This window comes from Triticum urartu, chromosome 1A (genome assembly GCF_056163025.1).
Source record: "Triticum urartu cultivar PI428250 chromosome 1A, HENAU_Tu73, whole genome shotgun sequence".
Taxonomy (NCBI): domain Eukaryota; kingdom Viridiplantae; phylum Streptophyta; class Magnoliopsida; order Poales; family Poaceae; genus Triticum; species Triticum urartu.
Genome location: NC_141873.1, coordinates 465,176,977 through 465,194,237, shown reverse-complemented (window position 1 = coordinate 465,194,237; position 17,261 = coordinate 465,176,977). Strand labels below are relative to the sequence as shown.

At 44.5% G+C, this 17,261-nt stretch overlaps 1 protein-coding gene across 1 annotated transcript; it reads left to right on the top strand.

Moving 5' to 3' along the window:
* Positions 1-7,933: 7,933 nt before the first annotated feature.
* On the top strand, positions 7,934-10,585 carry LOC125519123 (RNA-binding (RRM/RBD/RNP motifs) family protein). Its single transcript, XM_048684002.2, has 4 exons — positions 7,934-8,200; positions 9,327-9,538; positions 9,766-9,952; positions 10,038-10,585. Exons 1-4 carry the CDS (start codon positions 8,167-8,169, stop codon positions 10,166-10,168), a joined length of 564 nt encoding a protein of 187 aa, XP_048539959.2. The 5' UTR covers positions 7,934-8,166; the 3' UTR covers positions 10,169-10,585.
* The last annotated feature ends 6,676 nt before the right edge of the window (positions 10,586-17,261 follow it).

Below are 17,261 nucleotides of genomic sequence, written 5' to 3'. Positions count from 1 at the left end.
AGGGGGCGCGCCCTAGGGGGGCAGGCATGCCCCCCACCCTCGTGGACAGGTGGTGGGCCCCCTGGCTTTCATCTTTTGCAGGTATTTTTTATATTTTCCAAAAAGTTGCTCCGTGAAGTTTCAGGTCATTCCGAGAATGTTTGTTTCTGCACATAAATAACACCATGGTAATTCTGCTAAAAACAGCGTCAGTCCGGGTTAGTTCCATTCAAATCATGCAAGTTAGAGTCCAAAACAAGGGCAAAAGTGTTTGGAAAAGCAGATACGACGGAGACGTATCACACCTCTTTCAAAGCACTGAAGAGCATGCTGGGTCATATCATTTCCAACTATAGGGTTATTCTTCATATGATTCTCCATGTTCTAAATCCATCGGTCCGTCTCCAATTGAATCATCGGTCCATAAAATACAATATCATCTTCATTCATCCTCTGTTGGGTCCATGGGTTTGGGGTGAGATAAGAGAGATAGAGAGGGATACACACAATGCAAACAACAGTTTTGAAAAGACAGATTTTATCGTGGCTGTCGGAAAAACATCAAACAAATGACAGCTCACAATCGTCACATCTAACGTAGGTATATAACAGGGGTTTGGTCTTCTAAAGGTCAATAAGTTTTCAAGGTCGCCAAACTCTTCAAGTCTTGTTCCTGACTCCGATGGCTTCTTCCGATCATGCTTGTCTTTCTCAAATCCTTTTTGCCAGCTCATCTCTGTTGTAGCAAAGTCTCTTGTGACATCCTTGAATATTCTGGAGTTGCATTCCAAACTTCTGGGTTTCAACACCCTTGACATGAGCCATGGTCCTACTGTCCTCCAGTTCCTGACAAATCTCCGGTATTCTCGAGGTTTTGCTCTTCTCGCTTGGCTACTTTCAGCTTCTGGGGTCCCGAGTTCTTCACGAAAATGCTTCTTTGTCAAATACGGCTTCCTAAAGATCCATCTTATAATTCTTGATGTAATACTCCAAATCTTGGTGATACACCAGCTAAGGTTAAAACTTCATCTTACTGATAGGTGCTCCATCAGCCTTCTACCATCCAATCCTTCTGAAGAAATGCATCTCCGGGCGATGACACCACGGATAATCGTGTTTATGCCCATGTCATTGCCATGAGCTTTCAGTCCATAATTGCCATCTCCTGCCTTGGGGTTTCCTTGAAAAAATCTTTGAGTTTTAATGCTCTATGTTCCGGTCTTTCTCCGACACACCTTGATCTCGGGTATTGACAGCTCCAATAGTCTTCCAAGTTCCATAAGGGTAATCTTCCTAGGTCATACAAATCTGGAAAATTCTACAGGGCTTCCAAATTCTCCTAGTCTTCGGAGTCTTCAACCGTTGCAGTTTCCATTATTATAATGCACGGTAAAATCCTCTTCATTCCGAAATGATCTTACTTGTCCGATATCTTGTCCTTCTCGGAGTGGTCTCATTAGCTGAATCTTCGCGTGGTTAAAAGGGGAAAAGAGGGGTATGGTCTCACTAAAAGGGAATATTTGAATAAGCTCAGAAGAGAAGAGAGGTAAAAGATCTTTTTGAAAATGAAGTTGAGAGAAAAATCTTTCCTATAGGCTTGCCAATTTCTAGGGGTCATGTCCTACAGTCAACATGTGCTCATACCATCTTGTAGCGACCCGACCTCATACAGTCAAGTCTCTGTGCTTAAGTGTCATCCCTGGATCAATATACTGACACACACAGTACTCGAGGATTTATAACAGAGGTAAATCACATGTATAAAGTAACGTAAATACTATTACCTCAATCCAAATAGCGGAAGTAACAACAAGGTTGTGGATTCCCATCAACACCAACGGCAAAGTTGAGTATAGAAATCATAACCCTAATGTATCACTTACTCGTCGTAAGATATTCCTGCAACATGAGATGTTGCAGCCACAAAGGGTCAGTACATTGAACGTACTGGCAAATTCACACCATAGGATAATGATGAATAAAGGCTATCACTACATGCATATTTGGCTGGTGGAAAAGCTCTATGGTTATAATGTTTTTGCGAAAAGCCAATTTTCCCTACATCAAAGGAATATATTTTATTTAACTACAAAGTTTGTTGATAAAATATTGAGAAGGTTCCTCCAACTCAATCCCAAATTAACATCAAAATCCCAACAGATTATTTAAGTAACATGATGAGATCAATATGATAATCCAAATACCAGAGACTCAAGATGTCCATAACCGGGGACACGGCTAACCATGATTAGTTTGTACACTCTGTAGAGGTTTGCGCACTTTTCCCCACAAGACTCGATCTCCTCCGTTGGATTTCTCGCACTACAAGGTGTTTGAGAAACGGATGACCGAGACACAGTCTTTCAGAAGCATTAACTCTTTACGCTGGGTGGACAGTTACACCTACTTTCCCCTACATCTGCTAGCCCACCACTGAAAGAGGTCATGCAACATACTCAACTATGCTGGAGCCCATAATAGCTTGTGGATGCACACGAAAGTTTCTAGCATGAATAATCTTATGATCCCTTTGAGCCTGGGTGGAATTCCATAGGGTGATCACACGGGTCCTCCGGGATCCCCTTGGGCAAGCACTGGGTTCTCCAGGTGCCCAGGCAAACCACTGGGTGCTCCAGGGTGCCCCTACCATTCCACCCAGATGTGTATTAAAGTAGCCACCTTAAGTTAACCATTAATAATAACTCTCACATCTGTCATGAATCACTCAAACCAAACCATGTCTACGAGCATAGCATAGCAGTGTAAGCATAACGTCGAAGTAACTCCCAAGGTTTTGAATGCAGGACAATAGGTTCTACCTCATCAACTACTTCCCAATACCCACATGTTATCAATCCTACTCATGAAATGTTAGAGGGTTGAAACTAATGCATAAAAACTGGGTAATAGAGAGATATGATCAAAGTGTGAACTTGCCTGTACTATTGATGAAGACGATTCGCACTCAAAACTCTTGATAGTTCTACTCGTCACAGTCCGGTCAATCTATCGTAAGCAAGCAATAGTAACCACACATAAGCAATCACTCAAAAGATCGGAAAGAACGAAGAATACAATTCTGAAAACTTCAAAACCAAGCAAATAAATCTTGCAACATAAAACAATTTCTAACAGTACCAAAATTATATGAATTTGGCCTTATCAGAAAGTTTAGGTCAAGAGCTTCGATAAGCAAAAAGAATCAACTCAAACGGAGCTACGAAACTCAAGTTAAGATCAAACGAAGTTCAAATACAACTCTGTTTGAATTCAAATTTTAAAACTTTCAAAAATATGTTTAAGTTGATTATCTGGATAAAGGGGATCATAATGAAGAAGTGGGCGTTGGTTTCGTTGGATTTGGATAAACGAGTAAAAAGATGCGGTCGTTTGAAAACCAGGGGCTAATCTGTAAAATAAAACCTAGTGAATAGGTCCCTGACAGAAAAGTAAAATAAAAGAAAAAGACTAAATAGTGAACGTTCGTTACCGATCGCTAACGAACGAAAATCGTTCGCTACGAAACCCTAGCTGATGAACGCTCGTAGAATAAGTTAACCTAAAATAATAAACCGTTTTTTAAGAAAAACCGAAGTAAATCTAAACCCTAAAAAACGGACCGGGCAATTTTGTACTGGTTCAGGTGGCGGTTCGATTCGATGGCGGCGGATGGCAGCGGCGGCTCCGGCATCGAGGCGAACGATGGCGGCGGCGGCTTCGGCCTCGGGCGGCGGGGTTCGGTGTGGCGGCTCCAAGCGGCGGCGGGGAAGGCGCGGGCGGCGAGGAGCGAGGCGGCGCGGGGCGGTGCTGCGAGCGGTGACGGCGGTGGTTGACAACGGCGGCGTTGGCTGCGGGCTCCGGCGGCTCGGTGATATGCGGGAGAGATGCGAGGCGAGGCGAGGAGAGAGCGGCGCGGCGGTGGCGGCGCGCTATTGAATGAGGGGGCGGCTTCGGGAGGCGTGGAGGAGGGGTAAGGCGGCGGCGGTTTCCGTGGAGGTCACAGTGCGGCGGCGTGCTGGCTCGGGAGTCCTTCCCGAGCTCGGAGACGACGAGGAGGTGGGCTGGGCCACGGCCTGGCCTGGGAGCTGGGCCGGCCCAGTCGGAGGGAAGGGTTTTCCCCTGTTTTTTTAAAAACGTTTAGCAGACAAAAAGAAATAGTAAAACGATATGAAATAAAAACAAACTATAGGCATATAATATATCAAAATTTTCAGAACAACATTTTCTACGACATGAACATTTTTATAAAATCAAATAAAATCCACAAAAATTTCAATAAAGCCAAGAGTGTTGCTGTTGCAATATAATCCAATAAAAATCATTTTAAAAATACCAAAATTAATTCAAATCTATTTCTCTCCAATTTTCTGATGTAGGGAATCATTTTACCCTAATTTCTGTATATTTTATTTTTGGAGAAAAATAATTTGAATAAAATCCAATAACTCCAAATTGATAATAATTTTAAAAGGACTTTAAATTTGAGGTCTTCGAAACTTCCAACTCATATTTCATATGTTTTGAAGAAGTCATTTTATCTTCGCTCGTGAAAATCATTGAGTTGCTTAAAGTTTCTGAATTGGAAAATATTTCCAAATGGAATTCAAATATTTTCAAAAACCCTTTTCATTTATTTAAATGGAAGAAGTCATGTCATCTTCTCTCCAGGGTTTTATGATGAAAATAATTTGAATTTACGGAGATTATAAATGCAAAAAATGAAAGTTTGAGAAAGTCCTTTTATTCCCTCTCATTTGACTTTCAAAAAGTTTCGAATTCACTCACTTTCAGTCAATCAATCACACAACAATCAAACAAACAATCAAATCTATATATTTAATATAACATTCCAAAATTTAGAATTTTGAGATGTTACAACCCCGCCTGGGCGCACCCTCCTACCTTGTGGTCGCCTCGTTTCTTCCTTGACGTCCACTCCAAGTCTCCCGGATTGCGTTTGTTCCAAAAATAACTCTTCCGAAGGTTTCATTCCATTTGGATTCCGTTTGATATTCCTTTTCTGCGAAACACTGAAATAGACAAAAAAACAGCAATTTGCACTGGGCCTTTGGTTAGTAGGTTAGTCCCAAAAATAATATAAAAGGTATATTAAAGCCCATTAAACATCCAAAACAGATAATATAATAACATGGAACAATAAAAAAATTATAGATACGTTGGAGACGTATCAGCGGTTCGCCCTTCATGGACCTTTCAGTAGGGTCGCTCGAGTCTGCGCCGTCCGGGCAGATCAGATGGCGCAAAGCCGCCCCGAGAATCTCCCGCCGCAAGCCACCCCACAACAGATGGCTAGGAGATTCTCTTCGCCCCCAACGAGCCCAGGAGGCGGGTACTCCAACATCTTTTATAGGAGTAATTCCCACACACTTTAATTCTTGTCACAACACTCTTGTCGTATTTTCACTTCCACATTGCTTTTGCTTTGAACTCGATAAACCTCGTAAGAGGCAAATACATTTCCCGTCTTTTTATGGGATCGATATTCTTACTTCAAAAAGGCTGACAACTCAACCATGTGCACCTGTATGAAATCTATTGAAAATATGAGTAATTTACCGAATGATTTTATTAACAGAAATATTAGATAAAGCATGACTAATATAACAGGGATAAAACTAGTCATGTGATCTGACAGAGAGAAGGTAAATAACATCTGCATATATGAACCGTAATCAAGCTTATCTAGAGCAGACAGTAGGGCAAGTTTCATATATGAAGTAGAATCTAGCATATCTAGGGCAAACACCAGAACAAGGAACTAAGGCAGGACCTCGAACAGAAAGGAGAGGAACACATACAGGACAGCAACAGCAGTAGCACTGGACTTGGGGGCAGTGTCCTCGCCAGCCATGTCGTCGAGGAGGTTGTCGACGTCGGGGAAGTAGTTGTCGGAGTCCGGGGTGTCCGTGACGAAGAAGTCAGTAGTCGCGCCGAGCGCTCCCCAAAAATCTTATCACCCTTCACCCGTACAAGACTCAAAGAGGTGCGGCTTCGGAGGCCTACTGTCCCGACTCGCGGTGCACGCCGCAAGCCGGGATGAGGAAGACAGCAGCAGCTCAGAGATTGGAACCGGTGACGAGAGAAATAAGAAGTTCTGGTGCGTCTCTCTGAGAGGAGTGACCTCCCTTTTATAGGCGCAAGAGAAGGAGGCGAGAGGCTGTGCCGGGAGCTGAAGGAAACGAGGGAGACAAAACGAACAGACAACAGCCGAAGGGTGCAACGTTCGTATTCAATATCCAATACAGCAAAAACTTTCCAGCTCCCGAGTGACCTTTCGTATACCTGTAGTGCGTGGCAAAAATTTAGACATCGACGCGGCGCGGCGGGCGGCGGTGGAGGAGCGCGCGTGGATGTCCCTCTTGTTCTCATGCTCATACAAGTGGGGAAAGAACCCCCCTTATAAGATGGTCCAACTCCCACTAAACTAGCAATGTGGGACTAAACTTTAATAGTATCCCTTGCCTTGCACGAATAGACTAAATGGGCCTTTAGGATTTATTTAGAAATTTCTGAAATAGTTATTGGGCTGTCTCAAAATAGACTAAATTCCAACAAAATCAAGTATTTTGTTGTGCATGAGTTCCAAAATTTGGCAACAATTTTTTGAACATAATAAGGTATTATGTTAAAAAGAATGAGATCATAAGGAGGATCGTCGGAGTAGGCGAATGTTTGGGTTTATGTTTTTGGGTAGGATTGGGCAGAGTGTATATGAGCTGGCTATCCCAAAAATAAGAAGGGAACTTACACAAATGCACATACAAAAAAAATATTTCTTCTGGTGTTCCGCCGGAAAACGTCATTTTGCTCCCATTTCCTTTTTATGTAAGAAACAATGTGGATACAGATATTCCATTTTTGTCGGTGTTTCACGGGAAAACGTCGTTTGTTTTCATTTCCTTTTATACAAGAAACTTTGCGCTTCACTTACGTTTCATAATTTTTCATTTTTGTTTCCATTTGTCCTCTTATTCCATATTCAACAGAAAAAAATCCATTTTGTTTTTTATCTCTATCCACTTTACCATAGCTCAAGGACGCTGCCCTGACATTCAGATCCCATTAAATTCCCTAGGAAATAACTATAAAAAAGGTAAGCATTGTTGGGATCGTTCTTTTTCCAACAAACCCACTATTAAAACCCTAGCCGCCGCAACTCCGTCGCTCCCTCACCAACGAGGCCACAGGTCCCCTCCTTCGTTTATCACTCCGGTGGCATGAGGGGGTGGGGACCCTGGATCTCCATTGCAACATTGTAGTTAGATCTTAGGATTAGATTTCGGATCCACAACCATGACACTATCGTGGTGATGGCGGAATTATGCAGATCCAAATAAGATTTTCCTGATTCTTGGCCCACTCGTCGATGATGATCTCGGCGGCGGCACAGAGGACGGCGGGGATAATCGAGTCATTGTTCTTACATAGTAGTGCATCTGGTTGCATCTCCGTGTTATGCATGTGGTCTCAAAGTTGTCTTCTGATGGAGTGGTTGCTGCCGCTTCGCATCTTGGTCCTCCGGCTCCTTCTTTGATCGGCGACATTCAGATAGTTTCGGCGTCGTCGGTGAACTTGTCAGTTTATCTCTCCCTGAATATGTCTGGTTATCTCTTCCTGAATATGTTCTGGTTGGATCTGGGGTGGTCATCCAACCCTCTTCACCGCCTTTTTTTCCGCAACGTCTGTTTGTTTTCCAGGCTGTTGTCGCCGACATGTTCTGGCTTTGACTGACGACTCCCTGACCGCTGCATCAACAATGTGTCCTTGGATATGATGATGTAGCAGAGGTCCAAAAACGGCATCGAGCTTCACTCATGACTCGCCCCCGCCGAGTGGAGGGGGAAGATGTCATGGATTTCCACAAGGACCGGTGTGGTAAGATTTTATCTCGTTAAGCAGCAGCGAACAAGCGCCCACCGATACCTAGGCCCGTTCACTGCTCAGCCGCCCGAGTCCACTGAGCCCGCCTCGGTCGCGGCGTCGGCAGCCGAAGCCGAACCGTACCGTCTCCAAACCACCTGCTAGAAATAGCGCCCAAACGCCGTGAGCCACCAACCCCCTTCCCCGTGAGCTCGTGCGCCTCGCAGTCGTCGTGTGGTAGTCGCTTCCCCCGGCTGGACTCCTTCCTCCGTGTCCGTCGCCTTCGCCTCCCCAGATCCGGTCCCTATGGCGAGGAATCCGGGCTGCGCCGTCTACATAGGTGAGATCCCAGCCCTAATCGTGCGGTGCGGCTCTTCCTGCGAGTTTCCCCCAATTTTTTGTGGCCGTCCTGCTGGTTCGGCCTGGGATTGAGGGGGGAATTCGGTGGTAATTCGTTCTGTTTGGTCCGAATAGTCGATGCCTTTGCGGCCGGTGCTCCTAGCGATGTGCCCTAAGCTGTGGCTTTTCGGAATTGCTGTCGCTGCTCCCAAGCAGGTTCAGCCAGATTGCGCGCTGTAGATGTTTTGACTGATGAAGCGGGATTTCGCCCCCCCCCCCCCCCCCCCCCGTTTCGATTTGGCTGGCGTAGATTTACGCTCTATAACCCTAGTTTAGATCGTAGTGTAATTGATTATTAAGCTTGTACAGTCGGTGATTGCCTTATGTGTTGCTGTACCTATCTCCTAGATTCGGAATATGAATTGTTCGCTGTACTATGTTTACTTGTATGTTGGCAGATTAATTCACTTGAACATGCTGATTTCCTTGTGCAACAATCATTTCTTGGTGTTCTGGGCTGTGTGGTGCTTTCAATTGAAAATTTGTAAGCATGCACATAGTGAAAACCAGCATAATCATATGCCTGCAAAACCAAATCTAATAGCAAATTGAGCCTGCTTAGTAAATGCGTTATCCAGGGTCCAGATGTGTGAATGATAGAGTTGTGAGATTTATGACCATCATGGATTAATGTCACACATTATAGGGCTAGCCATAGAGGGCCTATTTAATTCACCACAGCTTCACTAACTATGGTTCTTGAAAGACATTGTTGTAAGATAGAAATGAACATCTTTTGTATCAGGGTATTTAGGGGTTTTATTTACTGTTAGGCTGTTGCAGATCTCTAGTTCTGCTAGGTGACAGATCTATGTTTTTTAATAGTTGACACTGTTGCAGTACTCTAGTTCTGCTATTTTTCAATGATTGTTCTTGTCCCACTTTGCCCCTCTTTTTTGCATGCCTTAATATATATTTTTCATTGTTGGCACTGTTGCAGTGCTCTAGTTTCACTATTTTTCAATGATTGTTATTGTTCCACTTTGCCTCTCTTTTTTGCATGCCTAAATATAACGAAGCAATCACCAGTACTGTATTAATTCTTCAACTGTGTATTTGTTAAATAGGTAACTTGGATGAAAAGGTCTCGGAGAGGGTTTTGTATGAGATTCTTATTCAGGTAGGTCGTGTAGTAGACTTGCACATACCCCGTGACAAGGAAACTAGTCGACCCAAAGGTTTTGCTTTTGCTGAGTATGAAACAGAGGAGATTGCCCAGTATGCTGTTAGGCTGTTTTCTGGCCTTGTTCGGCTTCACAATAGAACACTTAAATTTGCGGTGCGTTTCCTTTTTCTCCCTGGTTATCTAATTTGTTGTAGTATAGATTGCAGTGTGTTGTTCTTATGGTATAGTGAGTTATATTATCTGTGAATAGTTGATTCTGGCTCCAACCCAATAGCTGAGGTTCTTGCCATTACTAGATTTCAATTTATATATTTTAATATTTATTTATGAAGCAGTAGTAAAAGACACAACCCTGAGATTATGCCCTTTATTTTTGACAGATCTCTGGGCAAGACAAGGCCTCTTCAAGTGTCAATGTTCCTGTAACACCTAAAATGAACCCACTACCAAATCCACCTCAACCAATGAGATTTGGTGATACTCCTGTGTCACAACATAGAGTGGTAAATGGTAGGATTGCAGGCTATGGTGTTTCTCCAAATCATTCTTATGATTTCCATTCCCAAGGTGAGAGAGTTTCTTTGGCCATATGAAATATGAGATATTTCATGTGAATTTTGTATTAAATCTGATGATTCCTTTTTTTCTCCAGCATCAAGTGGGGTAGCAAGTAGAGGATTAAGTGATGGTACATATGATTATAGTAGACGTGTATTTGGTTCTGTTCTGAATGATGTTAGCCGTCGAGCTGACAGACAACCAGTTCCATACCCGTCCTACTAGCATACTGAGCTCCAATGAATGAAACATCGGCCAGTGCAGCCATTGTTGTCTCAGCCCTTCCGTAGGGTCATCTGGGTACTTGCCATTACATCCATGTAAATATGGCTTATGGTAGTGAATGTGCGTGTCTGTCTGGTTGTTCTGTTGTTTTCTGCATGGTATGGAGGCCTGTCGCAGATGGTTAGGTTCCATGCCTTATCTTCCTGATAGGATATTGCCTCCACTAATGTTGCTGTAGTACTTTCCCTAGTCATAGGGATTGGGTTACAGTATTCTCAGTTCAAAATATGTGAACTAGTATGTTATTTGTTGTTTGTCATGTGAGTTGGATCTGTATTATGTTGGGACATGAATGGGTAAAAAACCCTACAAATCTGCCATCTATCTTTAAACTTATCTATAATTGCTTGTTGTTGATGACTTGTTTGCTTGAGCAGTATTTGTATGGCAGCCATGTGCATCCATCCTCACTTTGGATCCAGCATTGGCTACCTCTTGCTCTCGAGCAATCGAGCTGTACATTTTCGGTTACTTGCTGCTGAGGTGCAACAACTGTGATTTCCTGGTATGGTTTGCTGTTCTTGTTGGCTGTACGAGGGCAAGTTTTGCTACTTGATTTTTCAACCGGTACCATTTGTAATATTCATTGGTGGTGCATTTGCCGAGTTACAAATGTGTCGGTGACCCGTTTTTACTCTGAGAATTTCACAACATATATCAGAACCATCTGCTAGTCACTCATCATTCATAATGATAAGAGCTGTGCCATTGAGCCAGTTGGTCTGAAACCACTGAAGATGTTAGCCCTGTTAGCTTGTGTAGCTTGTTTATGGAGGAACCCCTGAAATTCATGTAGAATTTATCGAGTCATGAAGGACTGCGGTGTATTTGGGGTGTGGAACTCAATGGTTAATATGGCTATACATGCTGCCTATGTGGCTTAAAGTGCAGTATGTTGGGCATCGTATAGTTCATTTCTGACAATTATAAAATGATGTGTCACCTGTTGTGGCTTACTTATACTCCTATTTCTTTTCCTGCACGAGCTCTGTTTTTCCTATTTACCTATTGGTATGCAGAGGAACTGCAGAAGCGTGCCTCAGTTACTTCACTGGCGATTGTTTCACCTCACCAAGGCAGTGATGATGTCTGTTGGCAATGCGCTGAACTTCCTTGTGGTACTTCTTTCTTTTCTTTCTGTGAGCTCCTTTATACTGTTAACCCTAAATATGCAGCGAAAGTGTGGAGCTGCATCCATTCTAGATGTGCCTGTTATTGTAGACGAAACTGGTGACCGCTTCATATCTGGTGAGGTGGTGGTGATGCATCTGCTGTTAGAAATGAGTTTGACATGCCATCCGCTGCTTACAGTGCTGAGTTCAAAATCATGATGTTCATGGAAGGACCAGCCGAACTGCTCGGGATGGATGGAGGTACCAGTGATTATCTTATCAGATTATACCACATCCTTCTCAATGTTATCAGAATCGGGGCAGTGATATGATCAGATGCACGAGCCTTGTTCAAGAGCGTCTGAGCTGCAGCTGCAGGAAAGCTTATAGGGTGAGCCATACCATACGTTGGCAAACTTTGCATGTTGTATAAGTAGGTTCGAAAGTCCTTTTGAGTCATTTAGTGTGAATAAACTTTATTTGGTGAAGTGAAATCTCTCTTTCCTCGCACGAAAAGGGAAGTGAGCTGAACCCATTCGTGCTTTTACTCTTTCGTGTTTTGTTTGGAACCCCATGTAGCCTCAGTCAGCTATAATCGAATGATACGACAAGTGATACTCTTTCTTGTTTCGTTTAGCAGGCCAAATCCACAAAGTAGTCCTTGGCAAATCATGCGCTGTTTTCTTTGTTGGCCTACATCGCCCTGCACTCGTCTCCAATGCAGTGCAAAATGAACACCCCAAATGAACGCTCTGCGGACAGTAGTATCCATCGATCCCAAATTCGACCATACTCCTCGAAAGCGGCCTTCGTCTTAAGCTTTCTCTCCCGGAGCTTCAATTTCTTCATTGGCACATGTTCACCCAGATGGGCTCCCCTCGAGCTTCATAAAAAATGCGTCATGAGTCCTTTGGTACATTACAGTAGCGTGTGCGGGCTACACAATGATATCAAGTTGCAACATTAAAGTGAACCAAAGAATTGATCAACACATAGACTAATAAGAAGCAAAACTCATGATCTCCATGATTGATGCACCCGTTGGCCAGATTCTTTCCACTTGTACAATGACAATGCAATAATTCATGACGACATTTAAATTGATGTATGATCGATGGAGCAGCGACTTCGATCATGGATCACATTCAAATTATAGGGCGTGTAGTGCTTGTGCTCATGAAACCAAGAATGCACCTATTTTCAAAAATATCATGCCCTTTTGCTTTATGCCTACAAATTCCACACTTGTGGCCAACCATGCGTCGCACAACAATGCATTCTCCATCACTGAGTACGCTGCCATCTTGCTTGCTTCATATTAGAGAAGAAAGTAAAAAAAATCTCAATGGCATTTGGCCAAACACCTGTCGGGCATGGTGTCTTCCACGGACTGCGTCATCTCTGGGCAGACGATACCTGGGCCGCGGAAGGATCCGGGGTGCAACGACGGTGAAGTACAAGGCGCCTGGGAGGACGAGCGGCGGTCCATCAAGAATTGGGGGATGACTGGAGTGGTGTAGAGGCTGCGGCGGTCTTGGTGGATGCGGATAAAGAGTGAGAGGGAAGGGACAAAGTGGGAGAAAACGGGTGAAGGGTTTTGGGTGGGCTGTTTGTCAAAGTCTGACGTAGCTGCCCCCCCCCCCCCCCCCCCAATGCGCCTGGGAGGACGAGCGGCGGTCCATCAAGAATTGGGGGATGACTGGAGTGGTGTAGAGGCTGCGGCGGTCTTGGTGGATGCGGATAAAGAGTAAGAGGGAAGGGACAAAGTGGGAGAAAAGGGCTTCGGGTGAAGGGTTTTGGGTGGGCTGTTTGTCAAAGTCTGACGTAGCTGCCCCCCCCCCCCCCCCCGTTTGACAGAACTCACACATACAGACCGAACTCACACGTACAGACCGGTCCACCGACGTTTGATACATGATGTTGGATGGCACGAAATCAGGCCCGGCCCATAGGGCGGGCAAACGGGGCGCCCTCCCCGGCCCCCCTAGAAGCAGGGGCCCCGACCCAGGTATAGTTCTCTTTGTTTAGATTTATACCCAGAAAAATACAGAGGGAAAATAAGAGGGCCCAAAGTGCAACAAGTCAGGCAAAGCCCACCACACCCTAAGAAACGAAGGAATTAATCGATCCCGACAGGGATCTCTCTCTGTTGTTGGGCGTCTCCTCTTCTTCCCCAATGCCCGATCCCAGTCTCCAAGAACAGCGCCGCCTGCCCATGCCTTTCTGATTTTGAGGTCGGCCAACCATTGACGGAGACAAATGGCGCAATTGCAGTCCCAAATTAGCTCTTCTTCATCCCTTACATTCTTCTCCATCCCCATATGGTTGAGAGATGGTACGGGTTCTTTGTTCTTTCTAGTAATCTCGTTCCTCGGCTTGACGATTCAATGTTAAATAATGTCGATCCATGGTAACATAGGAATTATAATTTCCTTTTCGTAGCATTATTTTCTACGTTTTAACCTTTAGACATGCTTATCTTTTGGAGGTGATATGTCTCTTGTATTTTGAGGACATTTTTTTAGATATTACAGGCTGAGGTTTCCATGGATTCCTACTTTCTTACGTCCGATCCAACCATCCATATTAAGGTGCTTTCGTTCCTTGACCATATATATCTTGAACGAAAATTGCACTTTTTGTATTTTTGTTGTGGAATGTCTTCCAGTAAGTATTTTGCCAGTAGTGAATTGTGACTAGAGGAAAGAAAATAATGGGGTTAGATTTGTTGATACGATATCATTTTTGAAAGGAATTCCCAATGGGAGCAATTAACGTTTCAGAACCAGTGGTTATTCTTGGGAATTTGTGATATTGGTTTTGTTTCATTTGAACAACCAAATAATTATTTAGATGAAGCTAAGATCATTGAGATGTAAATTGTTACATGGTCCGGATTGGTTTATCTTACTAACGAAAATAAGTATTTTAGGCAATTTACGAAGCTTTATTACGTCGTCACCAGTTGAACTGGGACGAAAGAGAGGTTCCTGGGATGGCCTAACCACACACGGCGGCCCACCCCTAAATTCAAAGCATGCTTCGTTAAATTGTGAGCCTCCACATTGAAGCTCCTAGACTCATAAACAAAGTTGCAAGAAATAAAACTACTGGAATAATCTATGATTTCATGTGCAATCGCTGCATACTCCGCTCCATTCTTCTGCATGATACTTTCAATTACCTCCTTGCAATCTGAGGCCACGTGAAGAGACTGAAGTTGAAGATCCTCGGACAGCGCCAAAGCCTCCCTCACGGCCAATGCTTCCAAGGTAGCAGGGTTGGTAATCGCTTTGAAGCCCAACGATGAGGCTCCCAAGAACGTACCTTCCTCATTTCTGGCTATAGCTGCAATGGTTCCAACCCCTCGCCTCTCTGCAAGTGCTGCATCCACATTGATCTTCGACATATTGTGTGGGGGCTTCAACCATTGTTTCGGACGTTGTGGCTGGCCTGTAGTTCTCGTCGGTACAACGTTGGTCTGTATCTGGAAGTCGGCAATGTATCGCTGTATGAAGAGGTGTGTTGACAAGGGGGATTGGTGTAAATCCTCATAAACTGCTTTCCTCTTTGCACTCCAGACTGCCCACAATGTAGTTGCCATCCTCATAAATTGCTCAGGCTTCAGTACTTCATTCAGGGAAAATAACCACTCGCGCGGGTCCTCGGTGGTATATTGGCACATTTTATCGACTAGGTCGCCGTCCGAGAGCGCCCACACACACCGGGTGTTTGTGCAATCAAGCATCGTGTGTCTCCATGAGTCCACGGCGCCACACAGCTTGCAGGCGGCCGAGTCCCCCATGTGTCTGTGAGCAAGCACGTCAGCTGTCGGGATGGAGCTTCTCGCTAGTCGCCAAAGGAAAATTTTGATCTTTGGTGGAAGTTTGACCTTCCACAGCGCCGACCGAGCACTGCTTTCAAGACCAGCCCCCGATGTTCCTTCCTCCTCATCTATCCATGACTCTCTTGCAATCTTAGTATGCATGATCAGTCGGTATGCCGATTTAACGGAGAAGAAACCTTTCCTCTCCCCGCTCCATGCCCAAAAATCGCTAATATTTCTTGTACAGAGCGGTATACTGAGAACTGCCTCCGCATCGATGGGTAAAAAGACAGACCGAACCAGTGCTTCATTCCATGTGGCAGTTGCTGTAGAAATAAGTTCAGACACCATGATCGGCGGTGATGGGATCCTCGAGGAAATGGGCCTCATCATGCCCTGTCTTGGTAACCAGTTATGGCTCCATATGCGTGTAGATTGCCCATTACCAATTCTGCGGATTATCCCCAATCTTAGCATGTCCCGGTCATCCAAGACCGTCCTCTAGATATGAGACGGCCTCCCACCAAGTTCTGCATTCAGCAATGTAGTTTCCGGGAAGTAAGCCGCTTTCAGAATTCTTGCACTAAGAGAAGCAGGCTCAGTAAGTACTCTCCAGGATTGTCTGGCAAGCAAAGCAAGGTTGAAAATCTCCATATCACGGAATCCCAGACCGCCCAAGTGTTTTGGTCTAGTCATGATATCCCAGACCACCCAGCTAGGTTTCCTCTTGCCAGCTTTGCTTCCCCACCAGAACTGGCGAATAATAGGTGTGATGTTCTCACATAGGCCACAAGGAAGCCTGAAACAAGCCATAGAGTAGACCGGCAAGGCTTGGGCCACCGCCTTTATAAGTACCTCCTTGCCCGTGGCTGATAACAATTTTTCCATTCAGCCTTTCACCTTCTCCCAGACTCTGTCTCGAAGATATCTGAAAGTACCCATCTTTGACTGCCCCACATCCGTTGGCATCCCCAAATATCAGTCACTCAAGGATTCATTCTGAACGTTGAGAGTGTTCTTGATATTATCCCTTAGAGGTTGTGGGCACCCCTTGTTGAAAAAGATAGAGGATTTGTCGTGATTTACCCTTTGTCCGGAAGCATTGCAGTACAACTCCAGCAGGTTTGATACAGCTACCGCCCCCTCCACACTTGACTTGAACAACAACATGCTATCATCGGCGAAGAGAAGGTGGTTAACAGCCGGAGCTATGGGTGCCACCTTAATCCCACTGAGTGCTGATGGTCGAGAACTGGATTTTAAAAGGCACAAAAGGCCCTCTGCTGCGATCAAGAAGAGGTAGGGGAGATTGGATCTCCCTGTCGGATGCCACGAGGAGGCAAAAAATTCTCAAGTCTCTCACCATTAAACTGAATTGAAAATGAAACGGAGCTGATCATCCCCATCACTATATCCACCCACTGTTGGTTGAAACCAAGCTTGATCTTAATTGCTTGGAGATAAGACCACTCCAACCTGTCATATGCTTTCATCATGTCCAGCTTCAACGCACAATAGCTATTCATCTTTGCCTTGCTTTGCTTCATAAAATGTAAACACTCATATGCACATATGATGTTATCCATTATGAGTCTGCCTGGAACGGAAGCAGATTGCTCCTTAGAAATAATGTCTGGTAGCACCACTTTCAACCTATTTGCAACGACCTTGGAGGCTATTTTGTAAATGACATTACACAAGCTAATATGCCGGAACTGGGATAGAAGAGTTGGGTTGATCACCTTAGGAATGAGAACCAAGACCGTGTCATTCACACATGCCGCACTCTCCTCCCCTCGAACAATTCTCAATACCGCCTTAGTGACCTCCTCCCCACATAGATCCCAGTGTCGTTGATAAAAGTGAGCGGGAAATCCATCCGGCCCTGGTGCCTTTGTGGGAAACATCTGGAAAAGCACAGTTTTCATTTCTTCATTTGTATACGGTGCAGTGAGTTGTTCATTCATAACATCTGTGACCTTGACGAGGACATGTTGTAACACTCGGTCGATATCCGTGACGCCCTCAGAGGAGTACAGGTTCTGATAGAAATCGGACACCATACCTTTTAGGGCTGCTTGGTCATCAATCATGG